The sequence below is a fragment of the Oratosquilla oratoria genome, chromosome 3 (assembly GCF_046742065.1).
Source record: "Oratosquilla oratoria isolate Oo_2021 chromosome 3, ASM4674206v1, whole genome shotgun sequence".
NCBI classification, from domain to species: domain Eukaryota; kingdom Metazoa; phylum Arthropoda; class Malacostraca; order Stomatopoda; family Squillidae; genus Oratosquilla; species Oratosquilla oratoria.
In genome coordinates, this window is record NC_134779.1 from 40,327,875 (window position 1) to 40,346,629 (window position 18,755).

Consider the following 18,755-nt stretch of genomic DNA (forward strand, 5'->3'; position numbering starts at 1 on the left):
TCCTGGACTTATACTTTTATCATGATAAGGAAGACCAGATTAAGTTACGTGTACAAAACATGGATCGAAAGGCGAAAAACGAAAAAACTCTTAAGCGCCGAAAGAGAGAGAGGAAGGAAGTGAGTTCAAACGAGGATATCATTTCCATGTTCTATGATTACTTGGTTCAGTATAATGAATGTCTAAACCCGATTTTGAAGGAATTTGAAACGTGTAAAACATTAGTTAGTGAACACGTTAAGAAGACGGAAAGTATGCCTGCTGTGTCTATCACGCTGAGAGCGGCAGACGGGATCAAAACCAAGGAACATAAGGGTCTGTATCACCTTCCGTCTGCTTCATCACAGGTTGGTGGGATTGTTAGCTTTGAGCCCAATAGAGATCCATTGGAGATAACAGTTACTTCCCCTTTGCCCGGTTCGAACTTCAAGACATCAAGTTTGAGCCATTTGAAGTTCCATTACGATGCTTTCCAGTATCCTTTGTTGATCCCAAACGGTGGCATCGGATATTGTCATTCCATGGAAAGGTTATCCAAAGTCCGTGTTAGAGGCCATCAACTTCGTCTACTTACAAGCGTTTATCCCCGTGTATGTTCTACTCCTTTCTTTATATGGAGCGGGAAGGCGTTTTCAACCACATAACCAAGTGTAGGAGACTGTTTCAACAGTTTGTTGTGGATAATTACGTGAAAGTAGAAAGTAATAGGTTGTCATACCTCGAAATGAACCAGAAACGGATCCGAAAAGAAAGAGCAGACATATTATGTCTTGGAAGCGATAAAGTCGCTGATACAGGTCAAAGGGTTGTGTTGCCCAGTACTTTCATTGGAAGTCCCAGATATATGAAACAGCGCCAACAAGATGCGCTTACATATGTTACGTGTTATGGATCTCCTGACTATTTCATAACCTTCACTATGAACCCGCATTGGCGGGAGCTGCGAGTTGCTATGGATGATACAGGTTCTGCTGGAATACGGTCGATCGGGGACCGCCCAGATTTAATTAGTAGAGTATTCAAGTTGAAGGTTGATAGTTTGATGCATGATTTGGTATCTAAACAGATCTTCGGAAGGGTGAAGGCGCATCTTTATAGTGTGGAATGGCAAAAGCGTGGACTTCCTCATGTTCACATCCTCTTATGGATGAATGAGCGTGTGACAGCTGAAAGGGTTTCACGTATAATATCCGCTGAAATCCCCAACAAAGAAGCTGAACCCAGGTTGTATGATGTCGTTACAAGGTGTATGATCCATGGACCGTGTAAGGGGTACGATGAGTCTCTCCTATGTTGCCAGAAATCTAAGCCAACCGCTTCGACATGTAGAAAGGGCTTTCCCAAGACGTGTAGAAACGACTTAATGTTCGGTAACAATGGGTACCCTGAGTACAAACGTAGGTCCATCGGAGAAGGCGGGGAATCTTTTGTTACCAAGGTTAAAGGAGTGAAGAAGGTTATTGACAACTCTTGGGTTGTTCCTTACAGCCCCTATCTGTGTTTGAAGTATGACGCCCACATCAACGTTTAATGTTCAAATTCGATTAAAGCTATAGCTTATGTCACGAAGTATGTAAACAAGGGGTGTGATAGGGTCCTGTTCAGTAAAACTACAAAAGATGGGACCGTGAATGAAATTAAGAACTTCCAAGAGGCGAGATATATAAATGCGAATGAAGCAACATAGAAGATATTCGGGTTTGACATACACAAAAGTTATCCCCCGGTATCCTCTCTCGACTTACACCTTGAGGGCGAAAACGAGGTGTTTTATGACGAAAACTCATCTAAAGGGACCGTAACAGCGAAAGCAAAAGAAGATACCCAATTAACCGCTTTCTTCAAGTTGTGTGCAAAACCTGATGAGAAGTTCGTCTCCACGTTGTATTATCATCAGATGCCTCAACATTTCTGTTTTGACAAGGCCCATTCGGTTTGGAGAGAAAGAAAATGTAACACCTTTTCTTTGGGACGTATTCGTGCTGTTTCCACTAAAACTGTTGAGTTGTTTTACCTTAGGTTTTTGTTGACACATAAGGCGGGCCCTACTTCCTTTGAGGATCTCAGAACAATCGAGGGTGTGACATATCCCTCTTACCGAGAGGCTGTCAAGGCCTTGGGTCTCTTGAGTGATGAGGAGACATGGAAGACTACTATCTTAGAGATAATCAATCACACCAACGACAGGTACCGTCTCAGAGAAACGTACGCCAGCATGTTGGTGTTTTCAGACCTTGAGGACCAATCCGGTATCTGGGAGGAGACCAAGGATCTATTTGCAAGCGATTTCCTTCACAAGAACAACCTAACAGAGTATAACGAGGAAATCTACTTGGACGCGTTAGACGATATCCAAAAACATGTTTGGAACTGTGGAGGAGGCCTTATCACCACTTACGGCTTACCTGCTTCTAGAGGTGGAGAGATGACTTCAAACGTTATTCGAAGAGAGAAGTCTTACAACAAGGAAAAGTTGAAAAAACAGGTTCAATCAAAACAAGACCTCTTAAATGATAAACAGAGACAGGTATATGATGTGGTCATGTATAGGGTGAATAACCAACAGAAGTATGAGAATAATGGAATCTTTGTGAACGCTGCCGGAGGCACAGGAAAGTCCTTCATCTTGAATATGTTACTTGATACTGTGCGGTCCGAGGGGAAGATAGCGTTAGCTGTAGCGTCTTCAGGTATAGCAGCTACTGTTCTTAACGGGGGTCGAACCGCCCATAACATGTTTAAGATACCATTAATGGAGTATAATGAAACAAGAGGGTGTTCTGTTAAGAAGAATTCTGAACTTGCAAAGTTGTTGGAGATGACATCGTTAATCGTGTGGGATGAGATCGTGATGGCGAACAAGAATACGTTAACATCTCTTGATATAACGTTGAGAGACATCTTGGGTAATGAACGGTTTATGGGGGGAAAAGTGTTCGTCTGCGCTGGAGATTTCAGGCAAGTATTACCTGTCATTCGAGGTGGAGGTAAATGTGATGAATTAGAACATTGTATAAAGTCCAGTTATATGTGGCGGGACATAACAAAGTTGGAATTGACTGAAAATGTGCATCTAAGGAAAGGTGATGAAAAAAACATTACGTTTGCGCGTAAGTTGCTGGAACTCGGATCCCAGAAACACGGACCTTTGGAACTTGAGGAGGGGTTCGGTATTCAAGTCAAAACACGTGAAGAGTTAGTGGAAAAGGTTTATGGTGATTTGGAGGAAAACTTCTTAAACATTTCCTATTTTGAACAACGAGCAATCATATCACCCACAAATGATGATGTCGACAGTGTTAACTCTATGATACAAAAGAAAACTAAGGGAGAGGAGAAGACATACTTTAGTGTAGACACCCCGGTCGAGGAAGGAACTGATGTCCAGACTTCTGTGTTTAACGCTTTGACAAGCCCTTCTCTTCCACCACATCAACTTAAAGTGAAGATTGGAAGTGTTGTGACGGTTGTCAGGAACATTTCACCGCCTAAACTGTGTAACGGATCAAGAGTCTTGGTAACTAACTTGAAAACGAACATTAGAATTGACGTTTCCGCTGTAAATAATGTGTGTAAATACAAATACTGTAGCAATATCACGGTCTTTTATTGATCCAGTGTCTTATGTTTACTATGACACATCATATGATGTAAGACACGCTTGACGGGGTAACCAGTGCGCGTTGCGTAAGGGCGCGTAGCGAGCCTCTCCGCAGGCCAAGTTGTATATATATATATATATATATATATATATATATATATATATATAGAGAGAGAGAGAGAGAGAGAGAGAGAGAGAGAGAGAGAGAGAGAGAGAGAGAGAGAGAGAGAGAGAGAGAGAGAGAGACAGACAGACAGACAGACAGACAGACAGACAGACAGACAGACAGACAGAGGGAGAGAGAGAGACAGACAGACAGAGGGAGAGAGAGAGAGAGGGAGAGAGAGAGAGAGAGAGAGAGAGAGAGAGAGAGAGAGAGAGAGAGAGAGAGAGAGAGAGAGAGAGAGAGAGAGAGAGAGCGAGAGAGAAGAGTTTTTATTTTATTTTGATAGATTACGTCAATGTGCCCTATGTGTATTGTAGGACTAACATCTAAAGTCTTTTTTTTTTTTTTTTAAGGGAACTACATGAGGATAGTAGTAAAGGATAAGGTAGCAGGGACCAGTGGAGTTCTGTAAAACTGAGTACTAACACCTACAATTTTTCTTATCTATGTTAATGACATGACAGAATATGCATCAAACCATTATTGCAGATAATTAATACAAAATCATGAGAATGAAAAACGAAAACTATAGGCTGTTGTACGACGATCAAGATATCTTATTCCTATGAACCCAAGAATGAAAATGAATTGGAATACAAAAAAAAAAATGCAAAATAGTGGAAATGGGCAATATATCTTTAGGACCATCTCTGAACTATTAATTGAGAAGCAAATACATTACTAAAGCAAAAGAGGAGAAAAATTAGGGAATGTTGATAAAAGACGACCTGGATATGATTAAGTACTGTAATCACCATAAAGAGTGAAGAATATAAGCAAAACCGAGAGAATAAAATAGGCAGATCAAGCATATGAGGAGAAACTAAAAATGGTGGATCTGCCAACATTGAAAAATCAAAGAGAAAGGGGATAGACTACAGTGGCAGAGGAGATCTCTTGATTACGGATGATGGGAGGACTTCAAGAAGTCATGAGGACAAATTGAGAAAGACTAAATGTCCAGAGGATGAGAATGAATACAGTTTTCTGTATAGATCCATAAATACCTGGAATAGCTTGGATGATATATCTCAAACAGAAACGATATATGAATTCAAACGTAAGTAGGATAATTGGAAAATAAGGGTATAGCTTATGTTGGAATCATACATGAACTTGATGCTAGGTATGATAAATTGGAAATTAAGAGACACAACCCTTTGAGCATTACTCTTTTCTTGTATACTAAAAGTAGGCACACACACACACACACACACACACACACACACACACACACACACACACACACACATGCACACACACACATATACACACACACAAAGAACACACACACACACACACACACACACACACGCATACAAACGCGCGGTTGTCTTTACATTTACGTGGTAACTAGTAAAGAGACACTACTCACGTTCCTGGCATGAATGTCACAACACTTTTTTGTTTTAGTTTACGTATCTTACAGTTATTGTGTACCTTTTGTGGTGTTTCATATTGAAAAATAATTTGTGTAACTTGTTCTATTTTTTTCTTTTTCTTTTTTAACTCACTATTCCACCTCTGTCAATCACAAGACCACGTATTGGACGGTTTCAGAATTTTTCTCTTTCTCACTGGCTTAAATTTCAGAAACTATAAAAACTTAGTAGTTTCTGTAATCTAATAAGAAAATTGAGATAGTATTGTTCTTGTACCTCTCATTTATACATCTGCTGCAGCTGGGAGCATAAATCTACTGTACTTTAAACATTAGCCACGGTAATCCAATTCTCTACACCTCTCAAGTTTCTTCTGGTGCATAAGGTGTATATACATTTAAAGTCACGTCTATGTTTTAACTGCACCCAGAACAGAATTCTTATGTTGTGTGACTAAACGTAATGACGTTGTTATTGGACTTCTGCCCCTCTGGGCAACACGCCAGAGTAGGAAGAACAACTGCAGATCGTGAGCGGTTTGACACCGACAGCAGCCAAATGATAGGCGTATCCAACAGCTGTCTGTAAATTGAAATGTGTCGAAGAACCAGCTAAACGCTGTGAGACACATATCCCAGTGTATCATAATAAAATTCTCAGTTCTTTTGCGGTATTATGCCGCTAACAAAGACTAATAGCACGATGCCATCTTACTGCCTCTCTTCTCGACACCATTGGTTTGGTGGTCACACAAGTTACGCCATGTCTACAAGACTGGCGAGTTTTGCAACTGGCACCATTCTAACCACACCACAGACAAACTGGTGGCTCTGCAGCTCTACTGCCCTCAGTTTCGCAGCCATCACCATACTGTCGTTCAACACAACCAGCGAGAAGGCCCTGAGCAGACTTCGCCCTCTTTCCGTCCCTCCTCTACACACACACACACACATCGCTTTATCTCTTTCCCTATACACACAAGCACACACACACACACACACACACACACACACACACACACACACACACACACACACACACACACACACACACACACACACACACACACACACACACACACACACACACACACACACACACACACACACACACACACACACACACACACACACACACACACACACACACACACACACACACACACACATACACACACACACACACACACACACACACACACACACACACACACACACACACACACACACACACATATATATATATATATATATATATATATATATATATATATATATATATTTATATATATATATATATATATATATATATATATATATTTACTGCACCCTCTTATCCATGATATTAAAATCATTAATGTTTAAGTTTATACCTTGAACTATGACAACAAAAAGTTATTCTTCAAACTGAAGAACTTGAATTCTAAAAAAGCCAAAGCTATTAGCGAAGCTGACTTCAATCAATCAATATATATATATATATATATATATATATATATATATATTTATATATATATATATATATATATATATATATATCCCTCATTCCCTCATTATTCACTGACTAAATCTCTAACTCGCTAACTCATTCATTTACTCTAGCTCTCTCTCTCTCTCTCTCTCTCTCTCTCTCTCTCTCTCTCTCTCTCTCTCTCTCTCTCTCTCTCTCTCTCTCTCTCTCTCTCTCTCTCTCTCTCTCTCTCTCTCTCTCTCTCTCTCTCTCTCTCTCTCTCTCTCAGGCTCACTGGTCATTTACTTCATAATTTGAATTGGGAACACCGGAAGAATGAAAACTACCTCGCCAAAATAAGTCTTTGCAAAAATAAAACTTTTTTCTTCTTCTTCTTCTTCTCCGTGTGATTGTTAGCAGTATTATGGCAAAACGGCTGCATCAGTTGACATGACACTTTCAAGAAAGAGCTGGGATCCTTATATAACCATCTCTAGAAATATTCTAACCAAAGTCAAGGTCACGGAAAATATGGAAAAATGTAAGTTTTTAACGAATTCTCCAGTTGCTTTCAAACCAAGACTAAAACAGTCTTTATTTAGATGAATATATATTTCCGTGTGAATAAAATACCTTCGACCATGAATGACCTAGAAAGGTCAAACTCAAGGACACTCTAGAGCAGTTTTTTGCGTAATCTTTAAAATAAACTCCATGTCTCAAGGAACTCCTGCGCAAAAAAAAAAAAAAAAAAAAAAAAAGACATGTACCATATCTTTCTAATTTTATTTTCATCGTAATAATAGGTTACATAGGATGATGTCTTTATTACATTATTACAATAACCAAGAATATGTCGTGCGTGTTTAATTATATTACGTATATGAAATCAAATAGAGAATTAAAAATGCATAATCTTATCTCACTTTTTCTCGCGGAACCCTTAGGGACCTTTTGCGGAACCTTAGGGATCCGGGGAACCTTATTGAGATATGCTGCTCTAGAGGGCTATAACACAAAATAGTTGCAGATATATGTTCAATATTAGTAATGCATAGACATTATGTACACATACACACTCATTTACACAATGTAATGTTATTGTACCATTGTGTATATTATATTTGCGCACTGTTGTGTATTGTTCAATTGTGTTTGTGTTTTCCCATTACATAATTGTCATAGATTTTGTTGCATATTATTTTTGTTATTGCCATTGTATTATTTATTTACAATTCTTTGTACATTATGTAAGGAAAACCAAGCGAACTTTGTATGTTTCGCGCAAAGCCAAGGCTTGGCGTCCAGTTATAACTCTGCCACAAAGCTGTACCCACGCATTTGTTGAATACAGTGATTTGGTGAATTTAACATAATACAGCATATGTATTTTTCTTGCGTGTAGTGAGACTTTTATTTGTCACCCCACTACATTTTGGTGGCACGAAGTTAACACAGTTTGCTTATTTTGACCGTTTTTACATGATGGACGATTCTCGAGTGATAAGAGCTTTAGTGTTCTTTGGCTGGCCAGCTTCATAGCTCGCATGTTTTTTTTTTTTTTTTTTTTTTTTTTTTTTTTTTTTTTTTTTTTTTTTTTTTATCCCATGTAGTCTCCGGCTTAGTATCTTGCCTGGGTGTTTGGATATCTTTGTCATCTATATTAATCAGACGGTCCACTACTGTTACTATGTGTGTAAAGATTTATCTGGAGGCCTGGATGGGAAAGGATTAATGAACAGATTATGCCTATGCAGATTGCCTCCCTGTCTGCTGGTTTCAGTACGCAGCCTTTTCATAGTGACTGTATTGTTTTCACCAGTGTTCAATTATATGTATATATGTATATATATATATATATATATTATATATATATATATATATATTATACATATATATACATATATATATTATATATATATATATGTATATATATATACATGTCAAATTATTATTGTGATAATTGAACAATAGTTAATTTCTCTGGCTTGGCTGCCATTTGTTTACGTCATGTTGCCTACGTCATAGTTGCGGCCATCTTTGTTACGTCATGTTCGGCCATTTTGCCGGTTTCCTTGTTGTGAGTCATAGAAAATTTGTGTTTTTATTTGTAAAAAAAATTACAGGCGAGGATTGCTGCCCCAATTTTATCTTTGAAATGGCGTGTTTCTGTAGGCGATCGCCATAATTAATGTATGCATTAAAAACTCTTTTTTTTGTATTATTGCTAGTTAGAAGTGGTTTTCAGCTATTATATTATTTAACGATAACTACTAAAAGTAAGATGTAATTTCTAAGTTCCCAAACTCATTTTTTTTTCTTTTACATTTATTGATTCACAAGAAGTACATCTTGTTTGGGTCTCTACCCATATTGACGTAGTTCCTGCACCCGTCGCGTCCCATCCGGTCCAGTCTAAGGCATCATGCGCAGTTACCTAAGTGAGAAAGGAGAAGATGTTAATCCTTTGGCTTCAATTTTTGTGGTGAGCTATAAGTCAATATTTCAAGTGAGTGCAGTTAAGAACCCATCCGTATCCTCTGGGGCTGGCACTTGAAGGAGACTTCCCAGCCGACGTGGTTGGTATCTTTTGCACTCGTCGCGTCTCATCCGGTCGGTTCAGGGCATCCTGCGCAGTTACCTAGGTGAAGAAAAGAAAGCATTAGTCCTTGGCTTAAGTTGAAATGTGTCATAAGTCAAAAAATCAGCAAGAGAGTACAGTCGAACAGAAGGCCGGCACTTGAAGGAGGCGTCCCAGCTGATACGAGTTAAGTGACATCGTCAGTCGACGGATGAGTCCCCCGGCCGAGGTCCTGGGGCCCGCACGTAGAAATCTGGTCGCTGGGCAAAGGGCCACATAATGATCTAGCCCGTTTGCGCCGGCCTCTCCACAGTGGATGCAGGCCTCCGGCTGTCCCGTCACCTCCGAGAAGCATCGATACCCGAGACGGAGTCGATGAAGGGTGACTTCCTCTATCCTGGAGAGACGGACTCCAGGGTCAGTCGCTCATACGCTGTGGCAACTTGATACCAGCGTGCTGACGGCCTCTGGGCTGTTAGGTTCCTATGGCTTTGTAGCTCCCTCTTGGCCATCGTTCTCGTTGCAATGGCCAAGATCTCAGTTCGGCTCGGGAGGACACCGATTCCGCCTTCCATGTCCCCTGTGGTCGCTCTTCTGGCCACCCTGTCTGCCGCTTCATTTCCCTGGATGCCGATGTGTCCCGGCACCCAGTGAAACAACAGTGAGGTCATTAGTTTTTTCTGGTCATTATGATAAATTTTAGATATTAATTGCAACAGAGCTAAACTATCTGTGTGCACAACTACATTACGTTGGTGGGTGTTGAGAGCATGGGTCAATGCTAGACCCACTGCAACACCCTCTGCTTGCGTCGAGCAGCGAGTGCCCAACACCCTTACTCCCTGTTGCTCGTCCTTCGTGACAAACGCTGCACCTGCCACGTTGTGTACGGGATCCACGGAGCCGTCTGTGAAATAGACGACGCAGTTTTCCTGGGCGACAGATCTCATTGTGGCCTCCGCATCCGTCCGCAGGCGCGGCAGCGGCGTACCGCGTCGTGACGCCATCACACTGATTCTGGCCGGTGGATTCTCCCAGGGGGGAGACTGCACATAACCTTCCACCGGCACATCCCTCCTCTTCTGAAGGATAAGGTCATGCAGGTGAAGGTCCCTTATGCGGTGTGCAACCCTCGCTGACCACCTCTTCTGCGGGAAGAGATCCGGATCTTGCTGGAGGGCGCTGATTAGCCTTCGCCGCAGGAACGAGTCATGTTCTCTCTGAATGACTCTTATGGCGAAGGCTACCACCAATCCTGAGATCCTCGCACTGATAGGCACCAGTCCCGCCTCTTGCTGCATATTGGCGACCAGAGTCCAGCGCGGCGCGCCCAATATTACGCGCAGCGCCTGGTTCTGTACTGTCTCCAAGTCAGCCAACCGTGTTGCGGATAGACCAGCCAGAGCACTGCTGGCATAGTCTATCACCGGTCGAATTGCGCTGACGTAGAATGTCCGGAGGACAGCGCAGTTGGCACCTGCCTCTCTGGTCGCCAAGGACTTCAAAACGTTAATCCGGCTGAGGACCCTTCCCCGGATGTATGCCACTTCAGTCCACAGCCTGGAGTCGAGCCAGACACCAAGGTACATGTGCGTGCTGACCCACTCTACCTCATGTCCCTGCAACAGAAGCCTGTCCCTCGGTGTCACGCTAGTGCCAAAACACATGGCTTTGGTCTTTGGTGGCGAGATCTTGAGGCCAAGCTCTTCGCATTTGGAGGAAATGCGGTCGAGGCACATTTGCGTCCTTCTGGCCTTGGTCCTTCTGCCTGCTACCACCAGCGCGACATCGTCTGCGTATGATAGGAGGCGGCATCCTGTGGGTAGAGGGATGGCTATTAATTCAGTCATCAGCACGTTAAACAGGGTGGGACTGAGAACCCCACCCTGGGGTGTACCATTTTCCAGGGGGTGATAGCAGGACTCCACTCCCTGTAGACGGACTCTGGCAGTTCTATTGGAGAGGTAGTCCGCTATCCACTGTAACAGTTTCCCCTGTACTCCTCTGGCAGCCAGACTGTCCAGAATTGCAGCGGGACTGGCAAGCTCGAATGCCTTCTCCAGGTCAAAGAAGACGACCATGGCGTGACGTTGCTCCACATGGCTCAGAAGCGTTGTAATGCATTGAGCCGTGCCCACCCCTTTGGTGAAGCCATAGAGGTTCTCTTGTGGTGGTCCCAGTTTCCACAAAAGTCTTTGGAGAACCATCTTTTCCATGGTCTTCCCCAGGCAGCTCGTCAGGGAGATAGGACGATACTTTCCGGGCTCCCTGGGCTTGGGGATAGGCACGATGTCGGCCCTCTTCCAGTTGGACGGAAGTCTTCCACAGGACCAACTGCTGTTTACCACCTGGAGGAGTGCTTCTTCTCCAGCACCCCCAGGTGTGCAACCATGGAGTACGTCACTAGGTCGCTCCCTGGAGCAGTGTCGGAGGATCTCTTACGTGAGGCTTGCAGCTCATGGATGGTGAATGGCGTGTCCGTGTCACCCGGAGACCCCATGGCAGCTTGTATACTGGCCTCTCTTGGTTCACGGAGCATGGCCTGCCTCTGCTGCAGCTCGGCGGGTAGTGTGGCTGTGTGCGTGCGTCTGGCAAACTCTTGCGCCAGATTTTCTGCCTCGCACTGTGGTGCACGGGGAGCGCGCCGTGGTGGGGTACGACTGGTCGCTATGTGGAGTTTCCCCCAAAATTCCTTTAGCGTGGTGGACTCACTAAAGCTTTGGCACCATTCTAGCCACTTCTCGCTACGCACACGTCGAGCTGTCTCCTTGGCCTCTTCGACGGCACTCCGGAGGTTGGCCAGGTTAGCAGGGTTGTGGTGTCTACGCAGGATCTTTCGTAGACGGTTGACCCTGTGGTTGGCATCCTTGATCTCTTGGTTGTAGTACCAACCATCTCGATGTCTCCTCCTGTTGAGGCCCTCCTTAGGTATTGCCTCCTCTGCCGCTGCATGAATAGCAGAGACCAGTGAGGCCTCCGCATCGTCCAACTCACCCATGGCCAGAGCGTCGGTGACGACCTCGCGAGCCACTCTGTCCTTGAACAACGTCCAATTGGCCTTGCGCGGGTTCCACCTTCCTATTCTCTGGACCACTGGGGGTGGCGGGGCTACGATGAGCGACATGTCTATTCCAAAATGATCACTCGTAGCCGTGTCGTTGATGCTCCACGACATCCGATGCAGCAATGAGGAGGAGACAAATGAGAGATCGAGCCTGCCATGTCGTACATGCGTCGGCGACCCGTCGTTCAGTAGGACCACACCCGGGCTGGTGTTCAGGATTTCATCAATGTGTCGTCCGGACGAGTTTGTAGGCGACACAGAGTGAAGAATGGGGTGGTGCGCATTAAAGTCACCTGCGATGATGTACTGCTCGTCCTCCGCGACGGTGCATACTTCCCCCAGGTCCAAGTGTCCACGCACAGGGGCCTTGTAAATGTTATACACATGGACCGTTTCATGGGGGAAGTGCAGTCGAACTGCGAGCACCTCCACATCTTCCCCACACTCTATTGGTGGGTCTACTCTTGAACATGGGATGGACGCATGGACAAGGGTCATACAACCTCTGCTTATGTCCGTTTGGGGCGACACGAACACGTGGTATCCAGAGATCCTGATCTCTTCCTCTCCCACCAGGGTCTCTTGCAAGAGGATGACCTGTTTTTCCTCCTGCCGTATGATGGCTTGCAGAAGTGACTGTTTCGCTCTGAATCCAAGAATATTCCATTGGAGGAAGCGAACAGTCTGGGTGGTCGAGCGCACTCCATCTTGGACGATGTATATATTTGCCCTTTTGCATCAGGATCCTTCTATAGTTAAGTTTTTGGCTCAGGATCTCTTGTATAAAGTTGCAGATGTTATTCGCCAGTGCAAAGATAGTATAGTCAATACTAATGTAACTACTGGATCTGAGAAAATATCATTAGTGAAATCTCAACATTACTCAACTCACTGGCAGCTGAAATGATGTCACCCTCATGTCTTGACCCAAAAACATTGAAATATAATTATGATAATTTTAAAACTAATTTTCTCTTTTTTATGCCCCTGTAGGTGATAATTTTCAATTGTGCTTTAAGTTAGCTGATGTCCTTACATCCTGATTGGGCACTCTTAATTATATGCGCGCTCAGGCCCAGGCCTTAGAGTCATTGTTTTAATCAGATTGGGTAAATAGGATAGGGGTGAATGGAGAGGGGTTGTGTATGGATGATGCTGTGATGCATGAGAGGGAGTGGATGGGGGATAGGGGGTGAGGGAGTATGTATGAGAAATAAATTGACGCAGCCCAAAGTGATTTCTCCCCGTCTTCTTTTCTGCATGGGGGACAGGGGGGGGCGTCGATTTAATGAAGCGGCTTTGCTGTGGATGTGCTGTGTCTTGCAACACTACTTCTGACACAGAGCAGTGGACAATATGCAGGGATGACCCGTCATCCAGAAGTTGCCGAGATGGGAGGGAGGGAAGAGGGTATAGAGGAGTAGAGTATGTAGGGGATGGAATGGGTGGGAGTGGTTTCTATGCCCTTGTTTTTTGGGCTACCTCCCTTGTAAGGGGGAAAAAGTCTTTGGTATATGTATGTATTACGGGTGCCTTTTAAGGGAAGAGCAGCATCTTTCTCAGCTATAAGACGAATGAGTCCCTATTATCCTTTGCAACATGGCTTTCAAGTAATCTAAAGGAAGTAATCTAAAGGAACAAGATACCAGTATTCCCAGTTCTCCTCCTCCACCTCCTCAGTCATTAGCATCTACTCAAATCTCTCTTTCGTCTACATTTACACCTCCTGTACTTACATGTACCTATTGTCACAAGTCAGCTCACTCAGGTGCTTTTTGCTTTCGTCTTAAACGTCACGTGTACAAGTCAATGCAGTCTCCTATCCGTAGGAATTTCTCTGATCCCTCTTCTAATGTGATACATGACCTCTCTAGAGTAACGCCTCAGGATAAACTTATCTACTGTCATATCCATGGTCAATGTAAACATTCGACTGATCCGTGTTCAAAGATTCTGAAACTTAATGCAGAGACCTTTCATCAACTTAGGCAAATTCAGTCCCATTTTCACCAACGCCCATATCAGAAATAAAGGGATTGACCAATAATAGCTTGTCTCAGATCATCCCTTTGGTGGCTGCTGAGTCTTCTCAATTACTCCCCTTCCAATTTCTTACGGAGAACACACCTATTTCCGTCACAGTAGATACTGGTGCAGAATGTAGCGTTATAGGTAGAAAGGCTTATTATGCTCTCGGGGATTTGTACAATCTCCCTTTATCTCCTTTTTGTAATAGTTTGCATTCTGTACAAGATTCTCCTTTGCCTGTTCTTGGGTCTGTTTGTATTCATTTAAGGTTTTTCTTACATGCTACCATTTTCCATGTTACTTTTGTTATTGTTCCTGGAATTGCTCTTATGTGTGATTGCCTCTTGGGCATTGATGCTCTTACAGCTCATGGTATAGATATATCTCCTGGGCACGGTGTAGTGACTTTTCATAATTCTGTTATTCCTGCAACGGATAGGCCAGTTTCCATGTGTAGCTCCCCTTCTATGTATAATCAGACAATACAGTTGTCTTCAAAGGGTTCTAATCGTTATTACTCCCCTATTCTTTCTTCTGCGCTGTTGTTGTAGGTGAACATTATATTGGGCCTTCAAGTTCAGTTCGAGTCCCGGTGCGCATTTCAGGAGCTCCAGTTGGGCCTGACGTTTCATCTCAGCCTGACTCTTTTCGTGTTCGTCGTCTAGCATTGGAAGGAACTCCTTCCACTATTCGTGAGGATCATGTTAACACAGCTATGGTAACCAACGTTACTGGTGCACCTATCACTCTCTCTCCTGGCAGTCACTTAGGTTCCTTTGAAGTAATTGACGTTGACACTGTCCAAAATTCGCTCCCTATCATAGCAGCTTCTGTGCTACAGTCTCCACAAACAAATGACACAGCTCACTCGTCTTCTAAGTATGCAACGTATGTAGGCGAGATGGATTTTCCTAATAAGACGTCTCGTCTCATTGAACTGTTAATGAACCACCGTCAAACTTTGGCTTTACCTGGTGATCCATTAGGAGTTACGGATCGTGTTGTTCATAACATCTATCTTCACCCAGGTGTTCGTCCTGTTTATGTACTCTCTTGCAGGTTGCCTCACTCTCGTCGGCTTGTAGCACAATCCTCGGTTGACGACTTGTTACGTGAAAGTGTTGTACAAGTCTCACTCAGAGTGAAATTTGCCGCTCCTCTTGGTGCCTAAGAAAGATGGTTTCTTTCGTCCTGTTATTGATAATTACAGGCGAGTCAATGAGGTCACTATTCCAGACCATTACCCTTCGCCTGTATTAAGTGATCTTCTCCAGAACATAGGAACAGTTAATACGGTGTTCACCAACTTAGACTTAAAGGCGGGCTTTTGGCAGATTTCCTTGGAGGAGATATTTCGTAAGATCACGGTCCTTCTCGACTTCAACAGGACATTATGAATAGCTTCGCTACCCCATGGGGTTACGAAATGCTCCCTTGACGTACCAGCGCTTAATTAACTCCATTTTTCATTACCTAGTGGGGAATGGACTTTTTGTTTACTTGGACGACTTAATCTTAGTCTTCACAGATCTGAAAAGCCACTTCAATAAGTTGCCCATGGTCTTGCAATGTTTTGCTGATGTTGGATTGAAACTCAATTTACCCATCTGTTTTTTTTTTTTTTTTTTTTTTTTTTTTTTTTTTTTTTTTTTTTTTTTTTTTTTTTTTTTTTTTTTTTTTTTTTAAGTCTAGCATCCAATTCTTACATCATGTTGTGTTGTAGACAAACATGGTATTCACACCACAGATGATAAAGTCAAAGTAGTTAGGGACTTTCCTACACCTAGGTCAGATGAACATGTAACACGTACGTTCCTTCCTTAGACTGCCAGAATACTATCGTGCATTTATTAGGAATTTTGCTTCAATTCTATCTCCCCTTACTCGTCTCCTCAAGAAGAAGAATTTCTTCCAGTAGCGTGATGTTCATCCGGTGAGTTTTGATTCATTTAAGCATGCCCTTACTGAGGCGCGTGTGTTGGCATTCCCTGATTATAGTCTTCTCTTTACTATTTTCATAGATGCTTCTGGTACAGGTACTGGAGCTGTACTTACGCAGCAAGTAGATGCATGTAAACCCCATGTTATTGCATACGCTAGTCGTATTCTTAATAAGCCTGAGTCTCGTTACTCTGTTACACATTATAAGGCACTGGCAGTGGCGTGGACTTTAAATCATTTTCGAGATATAGTTTTTGGATATCCTGTTACAATCTACACTGACCACACTGCTGTCACACAGCTTTTCAAGGGCAAAAATATTTCAGACCGTCTAGCCAGATGTTTCCTTACAAGTGAAGAATTTAACCCGACCCTTAATCATGTGCAAACAATGTTGCTGATGCACTTTCACGTAATATACCTGTAGCTACAGTTACAGTGATTGACAACTTCTCCCTGAAGGATATGGCCAAAGCTTAGCGTGAGGACCCTGTTTGGTCTGCTTTCATTTATGCTTTGGAATCTGATTTACCTGCACCCCTGTCCCAACTTTTTTTACAGAACAATGTTTTCATTCGTAATGTGGAAGTGTTTGATCAGGATATGACACAGTTAGTTATCCCTGAGTCTCTAGTCCCTGTTGTTCCGTCTCTTGCTCATTATGCCTCCCAGGCTGGTCACCCAGGTCTTGACAAAACTTTGGCTACGGCTCGCAAGAAATATTATTGGCCTAAAATGCAACTAGACATTACCACTCATGTAGCCAGGTGTAGTTCTTGTGCCCAGAAAAAAGGTTCTACACATACTGCTCCTATCCTAGAGTATCCTACTCCTTCTCATCCTTTTCAGACTATGACTATAGACCTTTTACAATTGCCTCGTAATACTCAAGGTTCAGAGTATGTGTTTGTATGTGTGAGGACCACTTTGGCTTCCTTTTGTTTCTCATGTTTTTTGTCCATACACTACTCCTTCAGTGCTCTTTAGTGACAATGGGACTAGAAGAAATGAGGTTTTAGCGAACATTCGTGAACGTTACGCCATTACTCAAACCTTTGTGACTGTTTGCCATCCTACATATAATGGCCTAGTAGAGTGGACGAATTGGAAGATTTTCGATATTCTCAGGCACGTTGCTAGTAACCTCCATGAACCTTAGGCGGATTGGCTTTCGCATGTCAGTGCTTGCAGTGTCCACAGGTAAGACGCCTCATTACGTCATCTATGGAATGAAAAAACGGCTCCCATATTACGTGTTAGACAGTCCTACTTATCCTCTCTACAATTTTGATGATTATGGTCAACTCCAATGTCACACATTACATAGGATTTATAATTATGTAAGAGAATAACTTGATGACTCAAAGTCCAAAATAGTGAAACACTAGCATAGCCGGGCTACGCGTGTTAACATAAGTAATAGTGATTATGTTTATAAAAGCATGCCTGACCGCCAATCTAAACTCAATTGTAGGTTTATAGGTTCTCTTTTGGTTACTGAAAAGTTGCATCCCAATAAGTTCAGGGTCTTTGATCCTTCCCAGGGACTGAGTAAATTGTTGCACGCTTATAGGCTTAAAATAACAATTATGCCTATCCCTGCGTTTGCCCGGCCTCCCCCAAGGCCCACTGTACAAAATATGCCTTCTGTATCTACCCCTCACGATTATAATCTTCGTTCAAGGGGTCCTATGCCTTAATATCTGTATTTGTGCATTGCCTATGATGTTATCCATGGTGTCTTTAATCGTATTCCTTGTCATAATTACCATTTTTACATCCATTTTTTATCTAATCCTTATGTTATATTCCTTGTAATGTTTACGTTTTTGTGTTCTTTTCTTAGGTATAATGTATAACTATTGTTTAACTATTAAGTGTAATGTCCCAGACGTCCGGCAATTGTTATTTTTTGTCTCTTGATTTCACTGGCACCAGTATGTATATATTTATTTATGTTATTATGTATAGATGTCTCTGTGTGTTCATATAAATTTTTCCCACACTTTTACATGTACACTGTGGTGTGTGTGGAGTCTTATGTATATTTTGAGTTTTGTCTTATATTGGCCATTCTTTTTTCTCATTTACTTGGCGGGGTCTCCAAATGGTGGTGGCCGAGCGATGTAATGATATCGTACCATTGTGTATATTATATTTACGTACAGTGTTGTAGCATCGTACAGTTATTGTTGCGTACTATACTTACGAATTGTTCAATTGTGTTTGTGTTTTCCCATTTTATAATTATAGTATCTTTTATTGCATATTAATTTCATTATTGTCATTGAATTACTTATTTACAATTTTTTGTACATTCTGTAAGGAGAACCAGGCGAACTCTGTATAATTGGCTCGAAGTCAAGGCTTGGTGTCCAGTTGTAACTACTTCAAAGCTGTACGCACGCATTTGTCGATCGCAGTGATTTGGAGAATCTAATATAATATGTATGTTAACTTACGTGTAGTGAGACTTTTATTTACCACCCCCCTCCACACACACGCGCGCGCGCGCACGCACACACACGTCAGTCGATGTGATA

At 42.7% G+C, this 18,755-nt stretch overlaps 1 protein-coding gene across 1 annotated transcript; it reads left to right on the top strand.

Annotated features, from left to right (window-relative positions):
• Positions 1-724: 724 nt before the first annotated feature.
• LOC143017741 (uncharacterized) lies at positions 725-18,064 on the top strand. The gene is made up of 9 exons (XM_076172554.1): positions 725-1,506; positions 2,020-3,517; positions 13,016-13,078; positions 13,237-13,261; positions 14,823-14,963; positions 15,995-16,078; positions 16,293-16,624; positions 16,774-16,884; positions 18,059-18,064. Exons 1-9 carry the CDS (start codon positions 725-727, stop codon positions 18,062-18,064), a joined length of 3,042 nt encoding a protein of 1,013 aa, XP_076028669.1.
• The last annotated feature ends 691 nt before the right edge of the window (positions 18,065-18,755 follow it).